Source organism: Phymastichus coffea, unplaced genomic scaffold (assembly GCF_024137745.1).
Source record: "Phymastichus coffea isolate CEN01 unplaced genomic scaffold, Cenicafe_Pcof_1.1 PCOF00029, whole genome shotgun sequence".
Classification (NCBI taxonomy): domain Eukaryota; kingdom Metazoa; phylum Arthropoda; class Insecta; order Hymenoptera; family Eulophidae; genus Phymastichus; species Phymastichus coffea.
Genome location: NW_026706840.1, coordinates 3,506,593 through 3,519,480, shown reverse-complemented (window position 1 = coordinate 3,519,480; position 12,888 = coordinate 3,506,593). Strand labels below are relative to the sequence as shown.

Sequence of the window (12,888 nt, the reverse complement as noted above, 5' to 3'; positions counted from 1 at the left end):
TTTTCTGTCGTATCAGTGAGGTTATTTACCTTTCAATCATAAACGCAGTCGTAATTAATAAGCTTTCACACGCGTACATTCACATCACTACACTCGCGCTTGAAAAATAGGTTAGACTTATATGCTAGGTCGCGATACTTTTTGTAACTATCGAACTGTCGATAACGAGAGTACAGACTCTGACAAAACTTCCGGAACACAATCCTTAACAGACGTAACTGACCACTCACACGATAATCAGCGACATTCAAACATTTACTTACGACCTTCAAAAATGGATGCTCTTAGTAAATTCACGAAGAAAATAAGCTCAAGCGAAGATATTACCGAATCAGATAAAGAATCACAGCTGAGGAAGGAGCTTTTGTTACAACGTGAAAAAAATGAACGACAGCAGGTGCAAATTGACAATCTATCGAAACAACTCAACGAGCTTATGCAAAGTATACGGAAGGATGAAGTAATAATACCGGCAGCGCGAAGACAGCAGGGAAATTCAGCAGTTGAGCCGCCTTTGCCTTCAAATAATATTTCCACGGGGCAAGATACGTCCACGCGACTACGTTTACACAGGAATGCTTCGATGGGAAGATCATCAATTTATTCGTGAATTGTTGACTGAAATAAGGGAGTACGACGGATCAACTGACGTATCTGCATTTATAGATCAAATTATAAGAACAAGTAGGCAATTAGACTCTGATCCAACAATTTCTGCACTAATTAGGAAAGTTTGTGCATCAAAATTAAAAGGAAGAGCCCAGCAGGTAGTAGAAAGACACCAGGTAACCACTGCCGTGCAACTGAAAGAATGCTTAGAAACACACTTTGGCAAGTTAGAGCTTGAATACGATCAACTGTCTGAAATCAGAAATGCTATGAGGCAAAAATCCGGCGAGCCTGTAAAAAATTATGTATATCGCTATAATAATATAAACATGCGAATATAAGTTGCGATAGACGGAGAAGGTGGCGATTATAAAGAAATGCATCGCGTTTATGAGTCCAACAAAGCGATAGAAAAATTCGTACGCGGATTATACCCAGAGGGATTACGACTCGCCGTCCAACAAAAAAATCCGCACACTCTTCCTATAGCATATCAACAAGCCATGTATGAAGAACAACGGAGAAATGAAGATGATAGGCTACGCGCTAAAAATCGTATCGATGCTACGTACGAATACGCCGATCAAAGAAAAGAGCGAGAGAAAAGGGAAAGTCGGCCTAAAGACAGGTATGCGCGCCCAAATAAACACTACTCCAAAGATAGATACGACTCAGCACCAAGGGAAAGATATTATAGTGATAAAAGGGAAGATAATCATCATAGTAGATCACGAGAACAGTCAACAGACCGCTACCAATCTCGCGATAGAACGCCTCCAAAGGTTACGTTCGAGAAACATGATAGGCCTCCAAAGCCCACGTGCTCATACTATGGAGTATATGGCCATGATAAATCTAATTGTTATAGATTAAAAAATGCACAAGGCAAAAATTTTCCGAGACCAGCCTCAAGTCAACACTTGATGAAAGAAGAGAACGCCTCATGGACCGAGGACGACCCGCCACAATGCTTTTGGAACGACATGCAGACGCAATATATCCCTCAAATGGACGACACTGGCATCTATGGCTTAAGCCAACAGGCACAAGAAGACGAATATTAAAATTTTTAGTAGACACCGGAGCAGGCCTCTCAATAATCAAAGACTCAGTACTGGATAAAAAAACTTGTAATCCCATTAAACAGCCGATGCATGAGAGAAAAACAATTCAAATAGTGAATGGACCACATACAATGTACGGCCAATGCAAACTCAAAACTTTCGGAAAGGACTTTATTTACAATGTAGCTGCAGACTCTTTTCCGCTTGACGCCGACGGACTTTTAGGCAGAGATTGGCTCAAAAACTATCAGGCTATAATAAATACTACAGACGAAATAATAGAAATCAAAGACGAACACAAAAACATATTAAGTTTTAAGTTTAATAGAGAACTCACACCGCTTCAACCTGGAATAAATATTCTTACTGTCAAAATTAATGAGCCGGACGGAGATTATATCATTACAGATCAAAAAAACATAGTGACGCCTGCAATTTATAACGTAAGGGATGGAAAAGCGAAATTAAGTTGCATAAATAATTCAGAGAAACAAGTCAATATATACACTGACTTACACATAGAACAATTCAAAGAAAACATTTCAATATTAAACAATAACATTCCTAACGACCAGAGGAAAGCGCTTCTACAACAGTTCTATTCTCAAGAAAGTAATATCTATGCAACGCAGGATAGGGACAAACTTATTACTGAAAATACACGGGTTTCACACCTGCCGCAAGAACAAGCCAATGCTATCTTAACACTTGTTAGAGCTTTCTCGGATATATTTCAACTTGAAGGAGATGCCGCCCCTTCACTCGATGACGTATATCACCGAATAGATTTAACTACAGCTCAGCCTATCAGTTCAAAACTATATCGACACCCGATGGCATTGCATAAAGAAATTGATAAACAAATCACGGACCTTGAAGAAAGAGGAGTAATAGTGAAGTCAAATTCGCCCTTCCTTTCGCCCGTATGGTGTGTACCTAAGAAAATGGATGCCTCAGGGGTACAGAAGTATAGAGTAGTAATTGACTTTCGGAAATTAAATGAATACACACTCCACGACAACTATCCGCTACCCTCAATAGATGAAATCTTAGATCAATTAGGAGAAACAAGATACTTTAGCGCGTTTGACCTTTTTAGCGGTTTTTATCAGATCCCTGTATTACCAGAGCACCGCGAACGAACAGCATTCAGCACCCACAAAGGACATTGGGAATTTAAACAGATGCCAATGGGACTCAAAAATGCACCCGCGACCTTTCAGCGCATAATGAATTTAAAATTGCAAGGATTAATTGGCACAATATGCTTTGTATATCTAGACGATATCATAGTATATTCAAAAACATTTGAAGAGCACCTGCAAAATTTACAAACTTTATTTCAACGACTGAGGAAGACAAAATTAAAACTACAACCAGATAAATGCGAATACGTAAAGGCAGAATTAGAATACCTTGGACACTTAATTACAAAAGAAGGAGTTTTACCGAACCCAAGTAAGATAGACTGTATAAGGAACTACAAACAACCCGTTAATCAAAAGGAAGTACGCCAGCTATTAGGTCTATGCGGATATTATAGAAAATTCATCAAAAACTACGGTAAAATAATCGTACCTTTAAATAAGCTCATGTGTAAGGACCAAAAGTTTGAATTTACTCATGAATGCCAAGAGGCCTTCAAAACATTGAAAGAAAAATTAACCTCAGCGCCTATATTACGTTACCCAAACCTCGAAGAATTATTTATACTCACAACCGATGCAAGTAACGAAGGACTCGGAGCAATATTAAGTCAAGGAGATTACAAAAAGGGAAAAGATTTACCTTGTGCATACGCATCACGAGCACTTAATAGCGCAGAGAAAAACAACTCGACCACTGAGAAAGAATTGCTCGGAGCCGTCTGGGCTATAAGGCATTTTAGACACTTTTTATATGGAAAGCCATATTTAAACTACTTCTTAAAATAGCTGACTTTCAGCTAATGGTTGAATATAAAAAGGGTAGATTAAATACTAACGCCGACGCACTTAGCCGAGTATTTTGCACTGAAACTCTTTGCAGCATTGTATGGACGCGAGACAGTTACCCTGCTCTCACTATCACAAAGTACAAATGGCAATCGACGCCAGCAACAAAATTATTGAAGGAGTCGACCGAAAAGGGGACTAAAGCGTTAGAATTTAGTGAAGATTTTACCCTACAGGAAGTTGAGAACTCGATCAGTCACCTAAGAATGGTAGCAACATCAAACGGCATTAATCGGCTCTACATAAAAAGGAAACATCGTTATGAAAAACCAGTTGATGCAAACAAAACTATCAAGTCTGCTCCCCTAGCTGACCCGGATATAGCTAGTGAGCAACCTAAGACTACGGCAAGACCATTATCGCCAATAACAAACGATGTTGAAGATTCAGATCTGCCTTTAAAACAACGACTACCTCGCCAGCGAGGAAGGCCAAAAATGAAGTCGCAAGTTATTATGAATAATAAATGTAAAGGAGACGTAATTTTGGAACCTTCTGAAGAGCTTATAACTAATCCACTGCCCGTAGTAATAGACATTCTTAATAAACTCAAAGCTGATGAAACTCTAGAATTCAGAAAAATCGATCACAGTACATCTCAAAAATTAATTCAGAAATTTGCTGAAATGGCCAACAAAATGAGGCGGCCAACTCTCTACATTAAAAGCACAGAGCAGCAACACGTAAATAATGAAGCTACACAAAAAACACTACTAGGTAGGGCACACGGTGAAACACACTGGAAGCAAGATAAAATGACAATTGAGCTTAGAAAATACTGTTGGGAAACAAAAACAGAGGATATAAGAAATTGGATCGATTCGTGTGAACATTGTCGTAATGAGGAGATAAAGAAACGATTCCGAGCGCCAGGCACACTCATTGAAGCACCCTCAGATATCAACGAAATCTGGTACATAGACCATGCGCAACCAAAGAAATATTTATATTTATTTGTAATCGAAGCACTATCAAGATATGTAAAGGTCATAATTCTAAATAGTTTCGATGAAACCACAGATGCCCTTAAAAACCTATTCTGTGAATGGGGGACGCCTAAAAAAATAATATCCGATAACGGCTCAACATTTCATTCAAAGTCATTTCAAAAGCTATTAGAACAATATGGAGTAAGCCACTATCCAGTTACGCCTCTACACCCTCAATTGAATGGAATTTGCGAGAGAGTTATTGGCACACTCAAAAATAAAGTTACTCGAGCGCTAGAAAACAACCGATCACACATACCTACAGTAATGAGCTACAACAATACAATACACCCAAGCACAGGATTTTCACCTTACGAACTCTTTTATGCCCGTGCACCACGTGAAATGATAACCGGTCCTCTGCTACGAGATATTATCGAAGGAAGATTCCACAAAGCCAATCGAGATAAAATCACCGCAAAAGTAAAGATCGATAAAAGTAAACAGAGAAATAAAAAATTAGTGGACTCACGACAAGCATTAAAATTTAAACCAGAATTACAGCAACAAGTGATGTTCAAGTTAGGGAACGAATATCAAGGGCCGGGAACAATACTTACAATAAATCGAAATGCTAATACCACACAGATATTATATAATAATGCTTTATTCAGACGACATTTCAATCAATTAAAGCCATTGCCTGACGTTTTTATTTCAGATGAGGGAACTCTTAGTGCTACTCAACATATTCATTAATGTACAAGGAAAAATCAGTATAACACATCAATCTGTACCATTGCTGAGACAGAATTTCGGCACTGCTTTTCTTTACGAAGATACTTGGACCATAGTCAATCATATTAACTTGACTGTACTCCTACTTAACGGAAGAGAAATTGAACAGCATTTAGATCTCATAACTACCACGTGTAGTGGCTACAAGTGTCAAGCTAAAGATTTCATTGCACACCAGAAACGCCGATTACGCAGTCTAACGCAGAAGTTATCGCTTTTTCAGCCACACCCTGTAGAAGCCAAAAACAGAAAAAAAAGAGGCTTATTTAACTTTGTCGGATCAGTCAACAAATTTCTTTTTGGTACAATGGACGCAAATGACGCAGAGTACTATAATCAAGAAATCGACAAACTATATAACCATACAGGGAAAGCCCTGCTAGCAGTAAGAAATCAAACAATATTTATGCAGGATACTTTTAATGAATTTTCAAAAGAATTTCATACATTCAAGAATAACGAGCAGGAATTGTTAAATTGGAGTAGGAAAATGAAATCTGTATTTACAGACTATCAGGCAAACACAATGATACATCTATCACTTGAAGAAATCGACGTAGCGATTGAAGAATACGATAATTATATTACAGAGTTATTTACGGCTATAAACATTGCTCGAAACGGCTTATTATCACCAGCACTTATGAAGCCAGAAACACTCATACAAGGTCTACGTGAAGCATATGAACAAAATGTATATATCGACATACTTTTACCACCTCACATAAATAATTATTTCTCTATTATACAGTCCATGACATTTTCATCATACATATCCAAAGCAGGACTTACAATAGTTACTAAATACCCCATTGCACATGCAGATCCTTATGAAATTCTAAAGTTACGAGTACTACCTTTTGAAAGTCGCTTAAACGTACTTGGATTGTTCGATGTAACACAGCAATACATACTCGTATCAAAGGATAACACTAAATACACGGCTATTGATGACGTTAACACATGCTCACGCAATGATCAAGGAAGACTATGCTCAATTCAGTTCTTTCCAAAACGCCTGCAGTCACTAGATAATTGTGAAAGACTTCTCTTTGACGATGTAACGAAATGCCCGCCAAAGTACTTTGCATTATCGCAACCCTTCATACAAAGATTAAACAACACCAGCTTTTACATACTACCTACCGCTGTGATGCAGTTTAGTCTCTTCTGTCGTTCTTATATAAAGGATTTACAAATAGAGCAACCAACTGTTGTACAACTATCTGACGGATGTTTTCTTACTAATGTTGATTACAGACTTGAAATCACACATGACGTACGTACTCACACTGAAAGCTACCCAAAAATAGACATTCCATCACTTCCACAAAATACCTCATCCGTGATTCCTACATTAACCTTACAAACGCACCACTTAGAGAATTTACACACAAAAGCGTCAAATTTAAAACAAATAGAGGAGGAGCTTGAATTATTATCAAAGGAACAACGTCATCACTCCTATATCGCTACCGCCGTAGATTACCTGCACTACGCTGGATACATTGCGCTCGCACTTATAGCAATTTATATTAGTTATAAGATAGGGTTGTTTAGTGCCATAGCTGTATTTTTACGATATATTTTTAGACGTCTTACAGGACATTGTTGTTGTCATAATCGTGCATCCACTTCAGATATAGTTACCTACACTCGTTGCTCTAACGTTAAAGCTGTTGTCGATCCGATTAATAATGATATTGTCTGTAACTCTTTTATGTTGCACAAAGTGCCACTCAAAGTGCCACAAACCCATAGGTTGCGAACATATTGTGAGATTCTTGAGGACAAGAATCAGCTTAAGGAAGGGATTGTCATGCGAACTAATAATAAAATAATATAGTTATCTCCTGTAGCTAAGAACATATGTTATACACGCGTATTCGTTACACACGCGGGCCGACTGAAGTAGAAGACATAAGAAAGGCCGAAACAAACAAACTGTACGCGGTAAATACATGATAGACCAGAAATGAAATAGAACATAAACAGCTGCAAACCTAAATAAACAATTAAGCGATATGACTCTCTTGGTTCCCAGGATATACTTATTCCTGAAGGAAGTGGTAGGGACTTATCTTAAGTTTGTGAGCCCCCGAGAGGGACAAGCGCAGGCAGTCCTGTACACGATCTCGCCTTGTAAAGACATCTCTCTGGAGCTCTGTCACTTTATAATAAAAGTATTATTATATAACTGCCGACTTCGACGCCTAGATTCCTGCAAGTACCCACACGCGCCTTATAACTCGACTATCGCTGCCGCAGCGTGTAAAACTTGCCGTGACATTCATCAAAATTGGATGACAAATGGGCTGAAAATACAGAAAGACAGTAAGCCAAAATTTTTATTTCAACAATTATTTCCTAACAATAACTCGATCAAAGTCTTCACCGATGCTAGCGAAAGCACGTCAAGTCCTTCAGTCGGCACAGCATGTGTGTGCCTGGATAACCTTGAAATTATTACAAATAGTTCAAACAAAAAAGCCTCCATTTTTACAGCCAAATTAATAGCTATCCCTGACGCCATGGATATTGCCTTGACCTTTCCGGATAGAAATATTGAGATCTTTACTGAGCCGCTAAATGCAGTGTATGCACTTAGAAATCCAAAAAATAAGGTGGATATGGATTACGTAATTTTTGAAATACTCAAAAAGTAATGTAAGTTCATCAAAAATAGACTACGCGACAATACTGTCACGATCTACTGGATCTCGACACACGCAAGCATAGAGAGCAACGAGCTGGCGGACACGCACGCTAAGATAGCTGCTGATCAACCACCGACGATACTTGAAATACCGTAGACTGACCATAAACAATTCATAAAATCTGTAAGCATAAATAAGACTACGAGGTTAATTGAAGAACCAGGATTAACCAAGGGTACTTACTATTTTCAAAATTATCACACACAACCGATTAAGCTATGGTTTGAATACTCCAGCCTCAGCAGAGATTATATTGTAATTACTTGTAGGAGCAAAAATAATCATAATAGCCTCAATGAATCACTTTACAAAATCAACGATGTAAATGATCTTAGTTGCGATTGCGGACACGAGATTCAAAATCTCAATCACATTGTTTGGCAATGTAGAAAATATGAAACTGAGAAAAAACATGCTTAATAAAAAAAGTAAAATTCAAGAATTCCCACTTTTCAAAATAAGAGTACTGCTTCGAAAGCCTAATAGCGTCACCATGGACATTGTTCACAAGTTCATTAAAAAGTGTAAAATAACTATTTAAACAAAGACTGTAATATAACTAACAATACTCTGTAATATATGTGTGGGTGTGTGTGTGTGTGTGTGTGTGTGTGTGTGTGTGTATACCTATGCGATTATACATAACATTATTTGTAACCTATATATTTATCAAAATAAGATCAATATGAAAATTTATTATAATTATATTGTAATAAGCTAAGTAACATTCGAATACAATTGTTAATAAAGCTTGAAATTAAAAAAAAAAAGAAAAAGTCTCAATATTCATAAACGGAAATTTTTAGATATAACACATGTTAATTGTAATAAATAATGTATTTATTAATAATTCTAAAAGCAATTTTTAATTACAAAATATTCACCTTTTTACAAAAATTTCACAACCATATACATCTTTTTCTCTTAGAAACATACCAGTTCAATTTAAATGAATCAATTTCATATACTTAGACTTACATTTATAAGTTACTACGATATAACAAATATGATAAAATGTCTGTTTCTATTTGGTTTGAAGATCATCTTTAGTTTCAATATAGTTAGACAGCAGCTAGATTACATCTTCGGTAACTTTATCTGAGTAAAATGAATTTGAATAATTTGTTAAAGTTTGTTAATATTTGATAATAATAATTTTTAATATAAATAATTAATATGAAAATGATATATTCGTTATAGACATAAACTCATTCTCGATACTCCGTGCGCAAAACGTGTCTTTCCCGCACGCTCGGCAGAAAACGTGCGTTGAAAATCGCACTTTCCACACGCCGTACCGAAAAATACGATACGGCACATGTTCGGGAAAGAGTTTCTCGTCTCGTGTGGCGTTTACGCCCGAGCGAAGCAAGGAATAAAAACAAGAATCTACTTTCCCACACTTGTATCGTAATGTACAATTGATAATAGCAATGATGGTATAACTGCTACAATATTGACTTCTTGCTTTTTACATAATGACCCTATTTTTTTGAGTTTCCTCCTAGTATACTCATAGTGTTCAAATAACGTTCCAGTCGGATTAATTTTTCTTTCATTCACTTTGGTATAAGGTGTATTATAGTATATGAGACTATTTTTGCCAGGAAATAAATCCACAACAGTTTGTGCTAACTGTTTAAATTATTTTGTAGTAATACTAAAAAATAATAAGCGGTAAAAAGAATATATTATATTTAATTGTGATTCATATACAAAATTAAGCTAACATAAATTTTTGTAAAAAATCAGGCTCTTGATAAACAATGTTTTTCTCATTTTATGACCATTCAAGATAATAAATTTCTACTATTTTTAAATAATTTGTTATGACGTTTGTATACTGACAAAACTAACATTCCGTTAACAGTTTCATTGAACAGTTTGAAAAGTGGCTAGACAAAGTAAATAAAAACCAAATGTACTCTTAATATACGTAATGTTTTGTAAGAAAATTATAGCTCACAAGGTTTTCTTGTCCTGCAGACCAAGGTCTCATATTATTTGCCTTTGAATAAAAACAGATTTAGGGTTATGAATACTATTATTTAGTAGTTTAAAACCAAATCTAACACTCACCATTGCAGTTCTGTAAATAAAAAAGACAAAGTCATGCATGAAGTTACATATGAACAATGGTAAAGGTTATGTGATGCTAAATATTTCCATAATTATGCAAGCGACGTAACAAATACTATTCATCAAACATTTATGCATGCGTTCGTTTATTGTAACTATTCCTATAATCACTACATTTATCAAAATGATGTACTTACCTTCTAATTCAATCCAAAAGCTAAAAAAATCACTGGTTTAACAGCATGCAGTATGCTTCTCGATAATAATCGTCAGCCATAATCGTTAGCAAACAGCGAATTCTGAATGGTCACGTAACTCTCGACCGCAACAGAGAGATAGAAAAATTTACGGTGATAGAACTGTAAAAATTCTAGACAATCGTTGTAATTTTTATAGGATTTTCTCTATAAACATTAAGGATCGTAAAAGTTACAGTTCAGCACCGTAAAATTAATTGTGATAACTAATAATTATTATGCGTATTTCCTTATAGAAATCTATAATGATACAGTCTAGAAGTCTCTACTTTACGGGGATGTCACTGTAATTTTTCCAAGGATTGTTTTCTCCGTGTGTATATGAATATTTACAGAGGCTAATAAGGTAGATATCTAGATATCTGTTTAGTTTTTCTTTTTAGTTTTAGTTTTTGAATGGTGTGTGTACTACGTATACATATATCTGATAAGTTTTACACATACACATGTGTAAAACGCGTTTATTATCATGAAATATATGTAAGAATTGTAATCCATGTAAGCATGAAAAAGCCTGTAGATATGGAACTTGGGTCATCATTCTTTATATACGTAGAAATTATAGTTGGTTATGTAATTTTACTTTGAATTAAAATAAAATTAATGTTATAAAAAGTCGACCATATCGGAACATTCAGAATGGAATTCACTAGAATTAAAACCGGATATCACTAGAATTTAAATGTATACGTCTATATCAGAAGGATCCCTGGAACCTCCTTAAGGAGGCTCCAGCGCGGAAAGTTAATATATCAGTAATAGTGATTTCGATAGATTAGATTGCGCTAAATTCAATGATATACTCATTTACCCCGGTAGCCGTGGAAAATTTTAAGATATGTATTTCATTTTAAAGTTTATACATTTAACATGTCCTCGTATGGAACCCACCGCGGAAAAGATTTAAAATTGATTCGTTACTAACCTTAAATGAGTAATTATAAAATAGAAAAGTAATATTCTTATAGATTAAGACTTCAGATTTCATATGATATGTTTAAAAGTATAGGTATCCGTAGAAAACATCAAAATATTTGTAAAAATTGTTGAAAAAATTTATTAGACCCTCGGATATCCGGTGATTGAATGACAGCCGTATTTGTTTTGTTGTTAAAGAAAGTCGCGCGAGTTTGAATTATACGAAATGTGCTACATATTCGCAATTAAAAGTTTTCATGACTTGCGGCTGAATATTTCGGTAATTTCAAATTTAATAAATAACACAGCTTGTGACTGCGCGATACGCAATTAGATTACGTTAGATATAAATAAACATTTCGTATTACCCATATGCAGTATCAACAAAAGCTAGTTGCTGATTGGCTTATTACAAAAAAAGATCACTTTAGAGACTATTAAATTTATAAATAAAGTCTGTTATGTTATTGGCTACTTTTGAACAAATACTATTTCAAAAATAGTTATAAGATTTTTTATACTAAATATATACTCCGTTGTACAACTTTATTTGTTTAAGCTGTTTTGACTTTTGCTGTAGTCACTGGAGCCTCCTTAAGCTCTAACAACCTGCAACCGCACATGGCGAAATCCACTAAAAAAATCGGTGCATAATTACAGGCAAATTTCTTATTCAAAAAATACTTAAATATTTATTAATTTTCAAAATTGATCATTTGCACTTAGTTGATTAGAATTATGGTTTTATTGTTATATTATTGTTAAATGGAAAATAAAGTTGCAGCTAATTTTTCAAATGTTCCCCGACGTTTATCATCGTTGTGTAGCATACAGAATAAGAAAAAGTTTATTCGGAAATGCTAGATTAAAAAAAAATTTCAATTTTCAATATCTACGAAATGCATATTTTGGCGGATTTTGTCGCATAACCTTCACGTGCAATTAATATTTTTTTGTAATTTGATTTCACTGGTTTTTTATTTACTATTTCACATGAGTTACTAACTTATTCTAAGAAAATAAGTTGAAAATACCGAATAAATTAGAAAACGTGTAGAAATCGTTGATAATGTTTAGTGCATCGCTTTAAAACGTTGCACCGCGTTGAATTTTATATTCTAACAGCTGAAGGAATGTATACTAAATAAAACAAATAAGGGTTGCATCCCTTATGGTGAGAACTGCATGTACTAGTTCCGTATTTACTTGAGAAGTGAAATGAAATTTATTTCATTATAAAATATTAATTAGAACTTGATTTAAATTACAACATTCATTTTTGAGGGTTGACTTTGAGGGAGGATTTCACCCCCTCAAAGTATTTTTCCGTCGATAAAAAACATGTGTTAGTTATTTTTCTGATATACAACATATTAAAAGAATATTGAAATTGGTAAGGTCGGGTTGTTATTTTAATATAAAATAGTTAATATTAGAGTAGTTATTAAAGTAGTAGTTAATAAAGAGTAGTTATTGTAATATAAATATTGAAATTGATGAAAAATATGTTGCGAGCGAATCCA

The 12,888-nt window shown here is 35.0% G+C and overlaps 1 protein-coding gene across 1 annotated transcript; it reads left to right on the top strand.

The window, feature by feature from the left end:
- Nucleotides 1-274: 274 nt before the first annotated feature.
- On the top strand, nucleotides 275-1,533 carry LOC131663032 (nuclear speckle splicing regulatory protein 1-like). The gene is made up of 4 exons (XM_058933085.1): nucleotides 275-540; nucleotides 629-894; nucleotides 961-1,445; nucleotides 1,495-1,533. The coding sequence occupies exons 1-4, from the start codon at nucleotides 275-277 to the stop codon at nucleotides 1,531-1,533; spliced, it is 1,056 nt and encodes a 351-aa protein (XP_058789068.1).
- Nucleotides 1,534-12,888: the final 11,355 nt, after the last annotated feature.

Bases quoted from the DNA above. Each gene is read 5' to 3' on its own strand.
- LOC131663032 (XM_058933085.1), top strand. From the start codon at position 275: ATGGATGCTCTTAGTAAATTCACGAAGAAAATAAGCTCAAGCGAAGAT. The intron at 541-628 runs GCAAGATACGTC...GACTGAAATAAG, and splicing joins TCAAATAATATTTCCACGGG to GGAGTACGACGGATCAACTG. The intron at 895-960 runs GCGAGCCTGTAA...AAGTTGCGATAG, and splicing joins TGCTATGAGGCAAAAATCCG to ACGGAGAAGGTGGCGATTAT.